Source organism: Leptosomus discolor, chromosome 7 (assembly GCF_034619465.1).
Source record: "Leptosomus discolor isolate bLepDis1 chromosome 7, bLepDis1.hap2, whole genome shotgun sequence".
NCBI lineage: Eukaryota > Metazoa > Chordata > Aves > Leptosomiformes > Leptosomidae > Leptosomus > Leptosomus discolor.
In genome coordinates, this window is record NC_141397.1 from 57,525,261 (window position 1) to 57,544,398 (window position 19,138).

Below are 19,138 nucleotides of genomic sequence, written 5' to 3' on the forward strand. Positions count from 1 at the left end.
AGACAGCTGCTCCAGTCCGTCCAGTGAAATCCTTAGCAAGCCAGTGTGATCCCAAAGCAGAACCTGAAAGGAAAACACAAAATGTACAGGGAAAATGAGATGTTTTCTTTCTCAAGCATAGCGAGTGGAATGTGTTGCCACTGTCATAATACAGGAGAAGGAAGAATTAAGGTAAAAGTCTTACATAAAGTGGCTCTTCCCTTTGTAGCCCAACTCTTGCATCGTCTTTTCTTGGATGTCTATCTTTCACACATCTTGAGTGAAAAGAAAAGTCAGGAAAAGATAAATTACTCTGCTTCCCGTGACAAAAGATCTGTGCTACAGTGTAAGTGAATTCAGAGGAATTCATGCAGGGACACAGCTAGTTTTGCCCAAGAAAAAGGCCATTTACGGCTCTAGGCTAATAAGGAAATAACTCAACGATGTGGTAGAGAGTATATCATCCGTTTCTGATTTATTCTTTTATTTTTTAGGCACGATCAACTAAGGAGCAGCGTTGGGGAGGGCCTCTTCTCTCCAGAAATCACTCCTTGGAGGAGGAATTTGAAAGAGCAAAGGCAGCTGTTGAGGTATTACTTCATTTACTGTTTTCATTTTCAGCTAATGTTCTACTGATTTCTTATTCATCTTGCAGTACAAGTATAGGAGAAAGCTGGAACTAGATTATTTAAAGCAGAGAAAAGATACATTTCCTGCAGTTAGTCATTTAAAATAGCAGGTTTTCTCTTAAAAACCAACCAACCAACCAAAAAAACCCACACCCAAACCCAACCTTAGCTATAAATGAGGATCGGACAGAACCAACTTTTCAAGCTCAAATTTTATTGCTATAACAAGTGGGTCAAGAAAAATTCCCCATAAATGTAAGTACATCCAAACTTAAAGTATAAGAATGAAAGGTATTTTTCCCCAGCAACTAAATGTGTGTGATCAGTTATTTAAGCTCAGACACAAAGCAATTCTCCACAGTGAATCTGGAATTCAGACTTGCTGACCTGCTCTAACGGGTAACTGCACGTGTAGCAGTAACTATGCGCCAACACATTTTTACACTCAGCGGCAGAATGCTAAACACAGGAGTGCTCTCATTTCCTGACAAAGCAATTTAGTTTGACAAGGTGCAGGTATTTGGATAGTTCTCCTGTTGAGGTTCCATTTTTTTTCACTAACTGCTACTTTTCCAACGTGAAATATGCCTCTTGAGTGTTGTCCTATACCACTAGTCCCAAGTGAAATCCTGATCCTGTCTAGAGACAAGGTGGCATACAGGTTTTTTTAACAGAATCCAATAAAAAAATCTGTTATAAGCATTGATCTTGAGCATCACCTCTTCTCAGGGGTTCAGTCGGTAACCCTCCAAAATCCCACTGCCACAAAGGGCCAAGACAGCTGCATCCCACCGAGGACAAAAGTTTCAGCTGAGTTGTGTACCAGGCACTGAAATGAGTTTATAGGGTGGAAAGGATGAGGCTGTGAAATGGATTCCTCAAAACGGATTATTTTTAGCATGAACTGCAGTCTCATTAGTCTCCAAACATCTAGAACACTTTAGGGATATTTGGGTTTAGATTTAAATTTTAGTGTCTGTATTTTAATACTCTTCTAACTCAAGTTTTATACCACTGCAATTCCAGGGTTGGCAGTTGGAACTATTCTAGATTAATGTTGATCGATTACAAACAAAACTAGGCCTGACTCTTTTGCTGGAAACAGAATTTCTTATTTAAGAAATTAATTTGATTTGTAGGGTTTTTTAACAATATGCTAAGCTAAGACTCCATGGTTTCTACCATGGTTTCTTAGGATCTTCTTGCATACGAAAAAAATCCTTGTGTCAGCGTCCAAGGCTAAAGTGGTCACAAGTGGTAAGTTAGCTGTTTCATAAACTATACACTGAATGCATTTTTCTTCTGTTTTCTGATAGCTTTTTCCTAATCAGATAGATTCTTTATAAACCCCTGCTAGTGGTGCGCAATAGATGTTCTGATGTCGCACATCACACACATTTGCTCCTGACAGGAAAGGAGAGACTTGCTTTCAAATGGCCACTGCTTACAATGCTCTAGATGGTCCTAACTGCCCTGCAGGCTGACCCTTAAGGTGGGACATGTTGTGCTGCAATCTGTGATTGCGACACAGGGAATCCAATGATGAACATCTCTGCATTACGGTCGGTGGTTACGCAAATGATGTCACCACTCTTGCAATTGTCAGAAACAATGCATCATGGGGAGTTCCCAGACGTTCAGTGGAAATAAAATCGAGGCCAAAAACAGATTACAAGACTTTATTGAATTATTTTACAGAGTAAAGTAAGGAGGAGAATATATTGTAAAAAACCCTGCACATTAAAAGGTCATCCTGAGGCAACAAAACCAGCTATTAAAAAGAATCTAATTAAATGTTTCCCTAACTGTATAGCTGCCAATCTTAAATTATTCTTCCTTAAAATAGAAACTTGGACCAGGTAGTTCAAATGTAATGGAAAGGATTCTTCAAGACCTTATAGAGCAGTTATTTCCATTTGCATATGAAGTGAGTTGCATTTTCATCCTAGCAGAAATGAAATGGTAAGAAAGCCAGAGTGATTGAAATAAATTGCAGCTCATCTCAGAAAGATTAGTGCTTTTTTAAGCGGAGAATAGATACAGTTCAAAAATTCATTTTTTTAGGCTTTGGATGTTTCTGTAATATTCTTGAACTGGGAAAGCTTCAAGTAGTAAGATTAGCCAGAAAACTGATCAAGAAGAGGAAGCAAATCTCAGGTTCTTTGTGGCCCAGTTCGAAAAGAATTAATTAACAATTCAGTAAATGAAGACACCAAACTTTATCCTCCACCCAGTATTCCCTTTAGAGCTTTGGGAATGGTTTTAAGATGTCAAACTTTGAGATTAATGAAGATCTGTGAGGTAATTCTTTCTTAAGAAGGCTTTAAAGATATCTATGCCATTGGGTAATCTTTTAAGAATAAAGAGGTAAGTAAATTAGCTTTTTTACTAGAGAGGGTCCAGATTCACTCACAGGGATCGGGTGCTTGCAGGCTTTGCTCTTTCTGTCATTCTGGAAACTGGATTTGATTTTTGCCTCATCCCTTTGCTATACACAAGGGAAGTACAAATAGCTTAAAATCTTCATGACTTCCAAGTGCCATACCAAGTATGTTTTAGAGTAATCTTTCTAATAATTAACAGTGTTTTACCAAAAATTAGTACTTTTGAATGTTTTAAAAATGCCAGCATGGGGATTCAGATCCATCCTGTCCCTGTATTATGTTAAAACGATAGTTTTATCATCCACCATCCCATTGGCAACAAGTTAGAATAAATACAAATTAAATCAAGAAAGTGCAAAAACTTCCACCTGAGAAATGTCTCAGAGATGGGAAAAAAGCAATTTTGGTATTTTCTTATTCCACATTTCCCTGAGGTAGAGATTAAACTGCAGATGCCACACTGGGTTTTGAGTTTATGCAAGAGAAATTTTGTGCTGTCCTCCTCAGCATCATCTTATTTACACCACCATGTCCCAAGAGCCATCTGCTGTATAATATACTGTTACGAAGCATCAGAATGTATTACAGCTAAATTATGTGACAATAGTAGGAAGAGGATGGGATTAATCTATTCTAGACTAGGAAAATGTAGTCCAGAATCATCAGCTTTGTAGCTCCATGAATACCGGTTACAATCCTTTCTATACCGTCTCACCGCTTCAACATCCCGTTTGGATGCTAAAGCACATTTTACACTGGGATCTAGGAGCTTGAGTCATTCAGATGCCTTTTATTTGGTACTCCCTCAAATCACAGTGGGAATCTTTGCCTTGATATACATTTCTTATCCTAAACTTTACTAAAAAGGCATATTTCAAACTTGGTTTTGAGAAGATACCAGCTAAGGAAATCTTATGTATTTAGCACATAATTTTAACTTACTGTGTCTTTCACATTGAAGAGTATGTTGATGTAGTAATTCAAAGAAAGAACAAGCACAGAACCTTTCTTTCTTATGCATTGGTCAGGAACGCTGCCAATTAAATTTTGGCATTACAGAACAGGCAAAATTCTATTCTAAAAGTTATGAAAAAAGGTAAGTTTAGAAATTAGCCAGCAATATTCGGAAAGTACACCCCCCCACATCCCCTTTCACTGTATCATATGAAGTGAAGAGCCTAGAAATATTTTGCTTCCAATTTGTTTAACCGCTTCAGCATATTTTTAAATACTAAGAGTAAAAATAGCCTCTTTGACAAAATGCAGAATATTCTGCTTGAAAGTAGTCAGATGGTACAAATATTTCTCCTGGTTGTCATTCCACTGAAATGCTGCAGATGATCTGAGAACGTTGTTAAATGCGTTCAACTGGTCTGAAAGCTTTTGGTATGTCCAAAGTAATTCGCCAGCGTGAAGGTAGCAAAAACATTGAAATGAGGTAATTGGCACCCGCCACATAGCAAATGGAGTTAAAATGAGATCTAGGAGTCTTGATCCAAAGCCTGATTTTTCAGAAACGCTCAGTATTAATTTAACCCTCCTGCCACTGAAGTCAGTGAGAAGCTTGCCACTAGTGACAGCTGAAATAGACTTAGGCCTTTAACAAAGGCTGTAACAGTCACAGGCCTCTCCCTCAAGGCCATCAAGCTGCTCTGCTGTTGACATCATTGTTTGTCACCGCAATATTACAGCATCTCTCAGGTGCCGTAACTGGGCGGGATCCATCGGCTCGGAGCAGCTCTGCCGTTCCCGGTTCAGACACCCCACGTGCTGGAGGTACTTCGAAAGCTGCAGCTGGGCCTTCAGCCCGTTTGGCCCAAATAAGCAAATCTTTGCTTATAATCGCAAATTAGCAGTTGGGTCCCGGCCCGTGTCCAAGTAGCATATGATGAGTTGAGAGACTTTATAGCAAAGCAGGTCTCCTCCCCATTACATTTTTCCTCCTCCTTTGACTCACTATAGGTAGGCATTAAGCATGGCTGCTTGAATGCATAGTAATTCATCAACTTTTGAGTGGAATATGCACACTGTGAACTCCTGTGTGAATTATAAATATGTAATTAAGCAGCAGAATTTGAACTTAAGACCTAAAACCGCTTATATGCTTGCTTATGATCTGCAGAAATGTGATTTGATATGTTTCCAAACCATTGATTCATAAGGGATTTTTGTGAGAAAAATAAAAGTAAAAATTCTAATATAAACTCATTCATCCATATATATAGATATAAAATTAGATCTATAAGTTAATCTGTTCAAAAATGTGTTGCTAATTACTTTTCAGTAGTTTTATTAGTATTAATCGGTAGGAAAGGGAAATTTCCACTCCTTTACCTCATTCTGAATCTCAAAATTACTGCTCGTAAAAACATGGTCAAGCGATTTTTTTCTTCAACGCAGAGCAGGTTTGTGCTGAATGCAAACTAGCTGATAAAGACATCTGTCGAACGGGGTAGTTGAAGGGATTCGAGTGCCTCTGGTCATGGCTGATAAAAGTAAAAGAGGGGGCGATCTGATTCACTATCTGAGCCTTTTCAAACGCAATCGCACCATTATCGAAAGGACTGTATTTCCTTCAAATTTGGAATGAAATCAGATTTGGAAACCTCGGAAGTTGTTTTGTAACACAGTTGTCAAGTTCTGTTTGCTTCTGTTACAAAGAATGAAATTTCTTCAGGAGTGAATGATTCACCTCTGTTTCCTAGTCCACAGAGGAAGATAGCAGGTACATTCATAGATCAAATAATTGCATAATTCAGACAATTCTGAGTCTCCTGGAAGAAACTGCTGGATGTCAGGAGGCACATTCTCAATAGAATTATTTGTACTCTTGTCTTTGACACAAATAAGCTGAGAGACTGTGCCCTCAGTAGTGTCAGTTCACTGAAGTTCTGGCCATGACCCTGTAGGAACTGGAGAACTTTGCAAAGGCTTGTGGTGCTGAACTTATATTCTGCTCTGGAACTGCTTTTCGGGGCTTATGACTAATGTGTGGAGGCTGAAAAACTAGGACCTTAACTTGGATTCTCCCCTCTTTTTTTTTTTTTTTAATCCTATTTCTGTTTGTTGGCATCATTTTGTCGTAGCCACAGTGGTTCCCTCATTCTGGTCGTTACACATTCTAAATCTCATTCTTTTTTCAGCATTTCTGTTTCTCTTGTATAAGCATTTTTCCCTCTTGTCTTTGAGCTGAATGTTAATCTTACTGTACAGTTTTATAATCTCTTATAGATTCCTCTCACCAGCACAGTATACGGTGCAATATTAAGATTTCTTTACTATGTCAAAAAGCCCCATTTGTATTAATTCTCTTGTGCAAACACCCTCTGTCTAATGGCTGCTTTGCCATTACTCTCTTACATAGCTGAAAATTATGCTGAATATATCAAAGTGGGCTGCTTGTTCTCTTTTAAATTGTTTTATCTATTGTTATTCTTCAGCATGCTGATTTTTTCTTTTTTCTTTTTTCTTTTTTTTTTTTTTTTGGCCAGGGACTAGCAGCGTTCATTTCCTTCAAATTTGCTGTTAGCATCAACAAGAATCAGTGTAAACAGCTGCAAATCCTGCTTCAAACAGAACATACGCTGCCTCTGAGATAAAGAGTTCTCTGTTGACAAAATGCATTCCAATATAAGAGATGAAATTTAATTACATAGAATTCCAAATATGAGCTGCAGTATTTCAGTCAGTATGACTATTAATAGAATTAACACTGCTCAGCAAAATTGCCAGCCTCAGACCACTGGTAGAAAGAAATTAAAAGCCTACCATTTTATTTTAAAGTTTTGTTGTTAATTTTCTTCCCTTTTTTCTTCTTTTTCATCTAGTCGGACACAGAGTTTTGGGATAAAATGCAAGCAGAATGGGAAGAAATGGCTCGCAGAAACTGGATTTCAGAGAACCAGGAAGCACCGGGGCAAGTCACCATCTCCACCATTGAGAAGGTAAAATTCTTTGGACATGGGATCTAATTCTACCCCAAAGAGCTCATCCTCCTTGAGGGTCTGTGAGCAGGGCAGATTTAAAAGACCTTACCATGTGAGAATACGTTCAGAGTTGCACACTGCCTGAGTTCAGCTGGAAGGATCACAAAGCAAACTGCTGGATTATTTGCACTTTGGAATGCAAGCACTTAAGGAACAGCACCAACTAAAAAAATCTGGGCTGGCACATTCAAACACTGTTGAGGATACAAATGATAGAGATTCTGTCTCTCTTCTTCATTCCCTCCATTGTATGCTTTAATTTGGTTTATATTAAGTAGCCGATATTAGCATACACCCTTTACACTACAGTGGCAGGAATAGAAAAAGGCAAAATTTAAAGAAATTCTAAAATAAACTCAGGTGCTCGCAACACTGTGCTGTATCTTGAAGGTTGATGGAAGATTTCAGGGTATTAACTGACCAGACGTCGGGCTGCAAGTACCGCAGGGCGTCAGCTGCTTGGTGTGTGCTCTTTGCCGTCCCACTGGAGGTACTGGGCTCGTGCTGGGCGCAGTCCTGCTGTTACTGCAGGCACTGTGAGTTGTTGCCATTATCTTTTGATGGGAGCAGGAGAGCCCAACACGAGTACCAGTAAGTATAACTTCAGAGCTAAAGTAAAAAATAGAGAGCAGAAACATAAATGTCCAGTAATACTGATGTTTTTGAACACTTTTGGTCTTTGAATTTCATGGGGAAGCTCCTACTCTTTCCGTAGAACAAAGGATGTTTACATCCTGCTGGAAAACAGTGAGTCATTTAATTTGATAGAGCTGCCATTCCTTGCTACAGTGCTTCATCGTGGGTCCATTATCTCTCATCTCCAGGGTTATTATTTCCATACTGAGAATCCCTTCAAAGACTGGCCTGGTGCTTTTGAGGAAGGACTGAAAAAAATGAAAGAAGGTGATCTGCCAGTTACAATCTTATACCTGGAGGCTGCTATTCTGCAAGAACCCAATGATGCAGAGGTATTCACTCCTGTGCCTCTTCCTGATAAAGGAAAAGGGGACTCCCTTTAGCATGCTGTGATGGAATGACTTTAGGGCCCGTTAGTCATGACTGACTGAAACAGATTGAATGCTAAGGGTGGTTTTGGGCTGCTGTAAGCCTTGAAATAGATAGAGGTCAGCTCCCTGTAAGATGAGAATCTGGTTTTGAAATTATAGCATTTCCATGTTGCCATTTAAGAGCATTCAAAAGAGGATTTCAAACCTTTCCTTCTTTTCTTGATGTTTTCAAACTACCTTTTAAACACTGCTATTGAAAAGATGAACATTTTTGATTTAACAAGAATGTTGACAAACTTTTAAAAGTTATACCAATTTCTGCAATATTGATGTTTTCAATGAGTGTATATATATATATATAAAGTCTGTTTTCTGATACATATGAAAAAATGTTCACAGTGTAAGTATCTAGGTCTCTTTGAATCTATTGCTACGTTAAATTAAGCAGCGGTATTTCAAACAGCAGAGAGAATCCCCAGACCTTCTACAATCCCTTAAACCTGTACAACTTACTAATTGTTCTTCACTGTCTCCATAAAACTCTAGCAATATCTAAAATGTGCAGTAACTCAAATTTAGGAAATCAGCATGTGATCATACATTGACAGAATACCTTGGCACTCATGGATTATAAATATTGTCAGGCTCGAAGATATTCAAAACTGCTTTGATCTGTACTGCTGGTGTGCACACCACAGAAAAATCTGTAGCTAGTGCTGGACAGATCTGCTGGTTTTATTCACCCTGCTGCTTCACAGTGATACTAGACGTGACTCTGCTTGCAGTTGGATGTATATAACGAAATAACACAGTGATGATTATTTTTGCAGGCCTGGCAGTTCCTGGGCATAACACAGGCAGAGAATGAGAATGAGCAGGCAGCCATTGTCGCCCTCCAAAGGTAGATGAAGATAATTGCTAAATAAGGGGTCTGATGAGTATTAGGCAATGGTGCCCTAGGTACATTTAACATCATACTTACCTTGTAACATGAAGCATTTATTTAACTGAGTAGAGCATTGACATAGATACAGAAATCTTCTCAGTGACTTCAGAGGGATGACTAGTGATTTCTGTTTTATTAAATGGGTGCGATATTTAATCTAGTGCCTTAAGCAGATGCACAAAAGAAAAGTTACGTGGCCTGAAAAACATGCATTAGGCATAATGCAAATAAAGTGCCTTTTGGATATTCCGCCTACTTGGCATATTTTCTGTAGTCTGTCCTTTAATTAAGAGGTTTTCATTGGAATGAGCTCCCTTCAGCTCTGAACACTAAACTGACAACATTCTTAGGCTGAGGGTCACGGTATGCTTGTATGTAGAATGTTGGTTCGGAAACATCAGCATTATTATTGTCTTTCTGGAGGGGGGTTTCATGTTTCCGTTTGAAGCAAGTACCCTCTCCCTCTGCAGCTGCACTGGCAGCGTTACCCATCAAGTCATTTCACCTGAGGATGCGCTGACTGATTTACATGGAACTTCTTAGCTCACCTGGACAGAAATCCAAGGGGTTGCCTGATTTAGGGCTTGCTCATTCCCTCAGTTTTGAAACAAGCAACAGTGATGTTCACAAAATAGACTAGATTCTGTTTTCAGTTAGCGGGATATAACTGTAGAACGACTACTCAAGGTGACTGGCTCCAGCTTTATCAAAGAAAATTCAGGGTGGCTGAGAAGATTCATAGGGATGGAAGAAATTTTGGTTTCAAAATATTTTTTGTAAAGCTGCAAACCGTAAAGCTTCTCTTTGTTTACAAGACAGATAGAGTAAAAATGAATCTACCTACATTTACTCATAACCAGAAGGATGAAAACAAAACTGGTATGCACACGTGTGTATGCACAGCAATGTGCATGCATATGTGTAAGTGTATATATATATATGCATAATGCACTTATCACAGAAAAATAAGACAAAGTCCCTTCTTTAAAAGCATTATTGGGTAGATCTTACTTGTGTGAGTGATTTTTTTTTTAAGCAGATTATTTTGGAAGGATTCAAGAATCATGTTTGGCTAAAAAAATAACTCTATTTATTTTTATTTTCTGCCCAGGTGCTTGGAACTGCAGCCAAACAACTTAAAAGCTCTGATGGCCCTTGCTGTAAGTTACACTAACACTGGCCATCAACAAGAAGCCTATCAAGCTCTAAGAAACTGGATAAAGCAAAATCCAAAATACAAGTATATAGCGAGAAGCAAAAAAGGGTCCCCAGCACTTACCAGGAGAATGTCTAAGACATCAGAGGAAAGGTAAATGCAGTGTAAATCTCGATGGTGGAAATTTTAACGTCACTAGAAATGATGGTGCATGCTGTGCTCCCTTATTCTGTAAAAGTCCAGCCTGTTCCCTATGATGGAAGACAATCTCTCAAGTGGCAGGAGTGGGAAGCCAACAGAGGACATTTGGTTTAGTGACTGAAGGCTGTATCTTATGCCATCCCTGGAAGTTAAAACCAAACCAAACCAAAACAGCTAAAAAGAGACGTTTCCTCTCAACTCCCATCACTTTCCTCTGACCCTGTCTGCTGCCTCTGTATTCCCACATCCCACATCCTCATTCATTCTTCAGCTGCTTCCAAGCCCATATCTATATCCTGCTCTAAATGGGTGCGTTCTTCCTACTACTCATCGTATTTCCCAACCAAGCCACTCAAATCCAGGAATGACAGCCATTTTGTGGTGGAACATGGCTTCACCTCGCTGAAAATATTGGGAGGTGGCACCTGCTTGTTTAAAAGCCATTCTGGTTCTAACCAAAGAGGCACTGTAATCATTTTATCTGACTTCAGCCTAGCCTACCGTAATGGGAGCTCGCAACCATTTTAAATAACAAAAAAATTCATGAGCTGGCAGCCCTTTGTCGTGATTTCATGAGGACAATAAATATCTCTGAATTGTAAGATGCATGATAACGTCATTAAAGGCATAAACTTGATTTACAGAACTAAAACGCTAGGGCTATCTCACTGCTTCTCGTTTTGCAGACAAGCCTTATGTTTTTCCCTTATCACTAACAAGCCCTGGCTTGACAAAATAATTTAGTATAAACCATATAAACTATATAAACTATATAAAATATGCATGTTCTGATTAATTGCTAACTTTGGTCTCATCCTGCTGACTTCTGGTGTTGTCAGTGCAAAGGTTTTATGAAGCCTACAGTGGGTACAGAAGTCTTAAATTTTGGCATCTTTCTTCAGGGATCTGGCTAGTCACTTGATCCGTTCCTCTTAAGAGTGACTACTATTTTTGCCAGTAAAGAACACTTTTACGTCTGAGAAACTCATCCAATTTTAATAGTTTCAATAAGCCTTCATGTTATCTCACTTGGGTTCATAGCTGCGCTTTGACTTCATAGAATCATAGAATTGTTTAGGTTGGAAAAGACCTGTAAGATCGTTGAGTCCAACTGTTAACCTCACACCACCAAGGCCACCACTAAACCATGTCCCGAAGCGCCACACCTACATGTCTTCTAAATACCTCCAGGGACGGTGACTCCACCACCTCCCTGGGCAGCCCGTTCCGATGCTGGACAACCCTTTTGGTGAAGAAAGTTTTCCTAATGTCCAATCTAAACCTCCCCTGCCGCAACTGGAGGCCATTTCCTCTCGTCCCATCACTTGTTACTTGGGAGAAGACTCCAACACCCACCTCGCTACAACCTCCTCTCAGGTAGTTGAGAGCGATAAGGTCTCCCCTCAGCCTCCTCCAGGCTGAACAACCCCAGTTCCCTCAGCTGCTCCCTAGAGGACTTGTTCTCTTCATCGCATAGCTGAACAACATTATATGGGTGAACTTTTTAACTCCAGACATGAGTTTACAACAGCACCTGGAAGTAAATCTTTGCCATGATGAAGCAGCTGGTTTTCAAATTTTCGGAGTATATCACTTCTGATATATCCACTAAAAGGATTTTAATTTCTGGCTATGTAATCAATATTGTAATATTTGTAAAGAACTGTGAGATGGAACTTTAAGTTATTTTTCGCCCTTGTCTAGCTCATTACTTGAAGAAGTCAAGGATTTGTACCTGGAGGCTGCTCACCAGAACGGTGATATGATAGACCCTGACTTGCAGACGGGACTTGGAGTTCTTTTTCATCTGAACGGAGAATTTAACCGAGCAATAGACGCATTTAGTGCTGCTTTGACTGTTCGGCCCGAGGTACATTTTATGCTTTTACGTTTTTAAGAATTTAGCTTTACAGGCCATTTTCCTTCTCCCCTCTTGACCAGGCTAATATTAATGAGATGTCACTTCAGCCATTAAAATTTTAATACCTGAAATAGAAATGTTAATTACAAGACAGTTCCATTTAGAAGCAGATTTATACATGTCCAATTTCTAGCTATGTGCTGATTAATTGTGCTAGTTACATAAAGCTGAATCATGAGCCAGAACCTCGCATTGCGTGTCAATTAAAAGATGTGACACTGTTATTTTCTGAAGTCCTCCTTACTTTGCAAGCAAAAATGAGCTGTTGTGTCCCCTTTTGACACCTGCAGTAGAAACTCATTTTCTCACCAGGACTATACATTATGGAACCGCCTCGGAGCAACTTTGGCAAATGGGGATCGAAGCGAAGAAGCTGTCGAGGCCTACACACGTGCTTTAGAAATACAACCTGGCTTCATTAGGTCCAGATACAATTTAGGGATAAGCTGCATCAACCTAGGGGCATACAGGTAAGTTACAAAAATGTGTAAACAAAAAAGTTGGGGATCATAACTACTAGGTGAAGATTGGAACTATCTAAGAAAAAAAAAATCAGAATACAGCTACATAATCTCAGCTATTGCAAAATTTTGTAATTATTTTTTACAAAGTACTAACAAAGCAATGATACTTTTCTTATTCCACAAATTCTACGTAACAGAACTACTGAATATCTAGCAAAAGAAAATAAATCCCTCGTTCAGCAAGCTGCTTGAGCGTTGTTGTAGCTCTAAGTGCAAGTACCCTTATTATAATCAGTGGGATTGTTCTCACACTTAAACTTAGTCCTGTGCTTAAGAACTTTTCTAAAAGAAAATATAAGAGCCTGTCTTTTGAAGGGAAACTTCAGTTAAACTGCTTCAAGTAGCTAATGCCGTCAAAACCACTTTCGGTACATCCTTCAGGAATCAAGGGTGATATTCCAGGGTCCCAACTGTCAGCTTAAGACAGTTAAGACGAAGGGGAGCTGCACAGCAATGAAGACAATATCCGCAGAGGTACGAATAGACTGAGCTCTGCGTTACTACAAGCCACGTCCACTTGTTTAAAGAAAACCAAGCCAGAATAACACAAAGAGACTGATGAACTGCATTGTAAAATAATACACTGGAGTCTAGCATAGAACTGTATAAAGTTTTACTGTAGTTGTTAAGCAAATTATATCGCTTGTTTCTTTTTTCTTCTCCCCTACAGAGAGGCTGTCAGCAATTTTCTCACTGCTCTCAATTTGCAAAGAAAGAGCAGGAATCAACAACAGGTTCCCCATCCTGCTTTATCAGGCAATATTTGGGCAGCACTTCGAATTGCTCTGTCTATGATGGACCAGCCAGAACTATTTCAAGCTGCCAATGTGGGTGATCTAGACATTCTGTTAAGAGCTTTTAATCTAGAGCCGTAATAAAAACTATCCACAAATTGTTTAAATTGTATTAGGAAACAGAGAACTCTTTTACTACTCATCTCAAAATGACGACGTTTTCCAAAAGATCATGGCTGTAGATCAGTAGGGGAATTCTCTCGGACATTATTCAAAAAGGGAAAAGTTCAAAAGCACAAAATATTGTAAATAAATTCAAACTCAAAGGATTGAAATGAGCTGCGGCTAATCTGACAAAACCCTGAACTAGATGAAATAGCCATTTCTGAAGAACCTTCGTCCCGTGCAAGCTAGATCTCTCTGTACATGGCTATATAAAGAAAAACGTATTGAGAACAATCCTAGATAGTCGTTACTGCACATTAGAATGGCAAGCGATGCATCCAAGGAACCTGCTTAGCAGCTCATTGCACTGTGCTGACATCACTTTGCCCTACAACGTGGATTCCCTATCCTTTGGTTTCTTTGTTGAACAGTCTTCTCAACGTCCATTTTTGACATAGCTCTGAAAACAGATGCCTGCAAAATGGATATATTTTGGGTTTAATATATTTATTAGTTGGCAGTCAAGAAAATTTTTGCTTCCAAAGGTACCTCGATTAATTTGGGCCCAATTCTGCAGGCTCATAGAGTTGTAAACTGCGTGCAGTGTTAAGGGGAACGTTGTACCTGGAGGCCTACGGGATTAGGCCATGTACCTATGGGAAGGCCAAGTGTTGCCAGCAGAAGTGGTAATTTGCACTAGAATTGTTGCTGTTTAAACCAGCTATCCCTGATCTTGGACAGAGTACGTCTGCTTCAAAGGAGCTCGCAGCAGGATCGGCACCTCTCTATGTACTAATGCACTTTAATCTTTCTTTTTGTAAAATAGTGCTATGCTTTTATTTTAGTTACTAACAACAGAATGTACAGGATAGCCTTGTCGGCATAAAGGACCAAATATCATTTCCTGAAATGTGACGAGAGGGTTTCCAATATTCTTATGTTTAAAAAATGCAAATACAGTATAAACTGCAATATCTAATAGAAAGATTATTCTATTATGCATCCATCAGGTACTACACACGTACATGCATGTGCATGCACATACAAGTTGTATGTGAATTATGTCATTTCAGAACATAATAAGCCACAGATCTTTATTGCAAGTAAAGAAAAGTCTTCATAGGAGTTAATGCCTGCAGACCACACTTAAGGGAAAACTTTCCCTGGAAAATATTGGTCTATACAACGCTTGTAGGACTGAGACTAAGATTCGATCCTGCTGTTACAGCAAGCAGTAGCAAAAGTTTCAGTGACCTCCATGACAGCAGAGTAAATCCTTAGATAACATCAGTATTTGTAGCTGCTTAAAAATGTAGATATATACATCATCTTAATTTTCCCTGATTGGATGAATGGGGAGCAGTACTGGGGGCAATACACTGCCACATGATGGAGGATTGACTCGGCCACAGTCAAACACATTTAGCTCAAGGTGAATGTGTCAATCAAAGGCAGGAATAGAAATTTTTAAGGAGGTAATTTTCAGTTGCTGATATTTTTAATATTTTTCCTCAATAGTGAAAGCTAAAAAGTGTAATTAGATGGCTACTGTATTGACCTGTGGTCAGGAATTCAGTGTGCAGGGTAGCTATTGGAATGTGTTAAAGTGGGACAAGTAGCACATTTCCTATAAACAGCATTAAAAGAAAAATCCAGCTCGATCAGCTGGACTGAAAAAAAAAAAAAATAAAACCAACAGCGCAGATCACAGAAAGAAGCTCTGTGGGAATTGGACAGTTTCACCAGTACAAACCTAACATTTCTTGCAGCTGCCTGTTATTTTGAGCAACCACTTAAAGGAAAATTCTATGTAAGAGTGTAATCACTGCATCTAATCACCAACTATAGTTTGTTAAATAAACATAATCAATTCTCATTAAAAAATAAAAGGCTTACCCCTCACTCTCTCCCGCAGAACAGAGATGCTAAAACAGCTATAGGAATTTTTTTCAATAGTGCTTTATTAGTTCATTGTTTGCATCTATATTCCTATTTATCTATGGAGTGTTTCATAACTGATTCCTGCAACTTTCTCTAAGGCTCGTTTATCCAGGACTGGCTAGGAATGTCACTGTGGCGAAGTGGGCTGCTGTGCGCGTCGCTGCTGACAACAGTTTGCTCTTTTGCTTTGACAGCAACGTGTGATGACAGCTCCTTACTGATACGGCAGAGCAGAAGGTGCAGTGCCATTGAATATGGAAAGTGGTAAGAGAAGGGAGGCAGCTTTGAGAAGAGGCTGTAAAGCAAAGGCATATGTGCTTAGATTTTACTTGATGCCCTGCCATCCCACAAGTTCTTCTAGAATATCCTCTGTCATGTAGGACAATCAGTCCTTATCCAGAGGAATTAGCTGCTCAGGAGCTTTAATTTTATTCCTTTCCAATAAAAAAACCAAACCCCAAAACCCTCAACTGCTTGACTTCTCAGAGTCAGAATGACAAGAGACATTTGATACTAGTAGGAGTTTTCTTCTCTAGCGTGTGGACAACCCAGCAGTTCTGTTACACAGGAAACCTAACGCAACTCGTAGCCTCCCCAGAAGGAACGGAGGGAGCAGGTACCTTTTGGTTCATCCTGGGATGCCCTGCTCAAAACGGCATTCAGCTGCTGAGGCACGTCCACACCCCCGTGACTGGCACACGGAAGGTTGGCTGTGTAAACCTAGAGACCAGTCACCGGGGCTGAACTCTGCCTCCCCAGGGGACGCTCAGGCCCCCAGCTGATCACAAGCACTGCAGTTCTGCTGGGGGGGATGCAGGCTGCAAAGCCTGACCTAAGAGACCGTGCACGCTCTTGGAGATGATCCTGGCTGGTCTCTCCTGTTCTAGGTCGCCTACGGCTGGTTAACCAGATACCGCTGACTGAGCCACTGCGTGAGGGAAAGACTAAAGCAGACTTGGAGGGGGTGGTGGCACAACTCCTCGTACTAGGCACCAGTTCTGGCCTGGTCTGTGCAGGAGAGTGGCTGGTGACTGAGCTCATCTCACCCTAACAGGTCAGGCTCAGCAGCTCTTGTTGCTTCTGGGGACTTCTTCAGTATCCTGGGCTTTATCGCCCTCCTTTAGTCCCCACTGCTGAGCACTGTCAGTGCAGAAGACAGGATTAGGCACAGCTTTGATCTGATCTACTCATGGTATTTCTTAAATATTCAGTGGCAAGCATGTATATTTGCCTGAAACAGCAAAAGGAAACATGTGAGGAGGCTGCAACATATTAACACCCTTCTGAAGAGGAAATTCATCTACCCGTACTTCTACCCAAGCGTGAGGTAGGATAAATAAGGTGGCTGCTGAGCAGTAGCAGATTGAGCCCGAGAGCGAGAGACAGGAAACCTGGGTCCTGTTCTCAGTGCTCCCTGCGGGCTCGACCAAGTCAAAACCTCCCGCCACCCTGACTGGCCCAGGCAGGAAGGAAGACGGGCAAATACTAGCCACGGCATGTGGTAGCATTGCCAGAGAGCAGGGGACTGCTGCTGTCTCACAGGCTGCACGGGCGAGGTCACCGCGCGTGTGAACTGAGAGGTAACACGCAAACACAGGGTCGCTCAGGTCTAAGGAAGGAAGGAAGCACTGTCACAGAGAGACTAGCCACTTCAGCGGAGAAGAGACATTTCAGGATAACAGCTGTACAGCATCGATGAGGTGACACCAGATTAGGGTGCTGCAATGGTTTATCATCATCTCCCACCCCTCTTTCCCCTTCCTGTTACTCCCCTCTTTCTCCAGAGGTGATTTATCACTGCCAGGTAATTGATTCCAAGCTTTTGAGTCTTTCTTCTAATTTGTATTTCATGCAACTAAAAACTGTTTTCCTAAGCCCAGCTTGTGACTGTCCCTCTCCTCTGCAAAGCTTTATGAGCATTTATGACCTATAAGCCTGATCCATCAAGCTGCTGAACACTGAAAGTCTGTAGTCTTCACGGGAGTGCTCAGCACTCTGCAGGGTCAGCTCCTGTGCATGTATTCAGTTACCGGATGAAGGCTGGCCTCCGATACCACGGCACAGGCTGGACAGGCACTGACATCAAAGAGATCCTTTATGGAGCGAGGCTTTCCAATGAAAGGCTCATTTCTTGCCGATCTCTTTATACTGTATTGGCTCCAGAAACCTTGCTGCAATAGAGTGGTTTATGTCAGTTTGAAGAATCGATTTGCTCTTTAGGTAAACACATCCACGTATCTGCATCTAATGGCATTTTCTTCTGATCTGATAAATCTCGGCACTTGTAGAAACACTGAGGGGGCAGTTCAAATGACACAAGACCTCACATGACAATATTGCATGCAACTACATAGTAACGCAAAGCATGCAGTAATGCTACTTGAGTATATGTTTACAGAATGCATGCAAAGGCCCACACATAGGGTATTTTTAAACTATTGTTCAATATCTTCTAGAGGATCTTTTAGAAGTACTTTGCATTTGGAACAGGTTAGACCAAACACAGAGCCCATTTAAATCCCATCCTTAGAAATCACTTTGTGATGTGGATTTTACTTCAAGTGTTTAATTAAAGACAGACATCTGTAGTAACACCTTTTGCAGACAGGTTTTAGCATCCTTTTAAGAATGATAAAACTAAACGTGCGCAGCTTTCGCAGTGAAGCTGGGTGTTTGGATTTTCACGCTTTCTTCTCTAGTCTAAACCAGGATAGCACCAAAGTAGAGAAAAAGATTCCCAGAAACAGTGAAACAACTATAGTCTCAGTCTACACTTACGCACGTGTGGCTGTTCAGACTTGGCCACTAGCTCTCAAGGCAGCTCAGCGTCTGACTGTCCTGTTTGAAATACGTAGATGGAAAACTTCTCCGGATCCGAGTATCTGCTGCATCCCCTGGTTTCAGCTGCAGACACTGAGAGCTCAGAGCAACAGGTTAAGCGTCAAGAGCTAATGAGACAATTTAGGAAACCTGGGCCTGTCTGTCAGATGAAAAGGAGGACCCTGACAACACCAACAGATCAGCCAAGTGTTCCTAGGAACGTCCATAGAGCATGGGCCTCCGTAACACAAAAGCCACCATGACGGAAATAATAACTGATACAATTACTGGCAGCCACAGAGGCAAAGCCTGAGGCCTAAATCTTTGCCTGGTGGAGCCAGTGAGAACTGGAGCAAAAGATAAATTGGTCGTAGATCTCTTTTGCCCAAACGTGCATCTGAAAAATGAGACATATTAGTTACTTCGCATGAATAACCTGCACAGTTGAAAACAGATTTCTGGTCACCAGTGTGTCAGCTTAGCAGTCTGTACAGTGACTTTATGTAATAAATGTTTATAAAACACCAATACTGAGTATTCACAGATAAAAGTGATAGACAAAATGCACCGCGCATTGTGAAAAAAAATGGTGGATATGCAATACAGTATTGTCTGCCATCCAAACCTCATCTAGGCTAGAAGTCAGATTCCTTCATTACAGTTCTACTGGTTTTGGACTGCTGAAATAAGAGGAGTTCCATGCATGAAGAGATCACTGACACTTTGAACAAGTGTAGGCAAAATG

The 19,138-nt window shown here is 40.5% G+C and overlaps 1 protein-coding gene across 6 annotated transcripts in view; it reads left to right on the forward strand.

The window, feature by feature from the left end:
- Nucleotides 1-13,608, forward strand: part of PEX5L (peroxisomal biogenesis factor 5 like) — a 47,709-nt gene extending 34,101 nt beyond the window's left edge. For all 6 annotated transcript variants that reach the window (XM_086468505.1, XM_086468506.1, XM_086468509.1 and 3 more), the window contains 8 exons: nucleotides 474-569; nucleotides 6,820-6,936; nucleotides 7,803-7,946; nucleotides 8,816-8,886; nucleotides 10,043-10,240; nucleotides 11,993-12,158; nucleotides 12,522-12,679; nucleotides 13,404-13,608. In XM_086468505.1, coding sequence (XP_086324631.1) covers nucleotides 474-569; nucleotides 6,820-6,936; nucleotides 7,803-7,946; nucleotides 8,816-8,886; nucleotides 10,043-10,240; nucleotides 11,993-12,158; nucleotides 12,522-12,679; nucleotides 13,404-13,608 — 1,155 coding nt within the window. The remainder of the gene's footprint in view (nucleotides 1-473; nucleotides 570-6,819; nucleotides 6,937-7,802; nucleotides 7,947-8,815; nucleotides 8,887-10,042; nucleotides 10,241-11,992; nucleotides 12,159-12,521; nucleotides 12,680-13,403) is intronic.
- The last annotated feature ends 5,530 nt before the right edge of the window (nucleotides 13,609-19,138 follow it).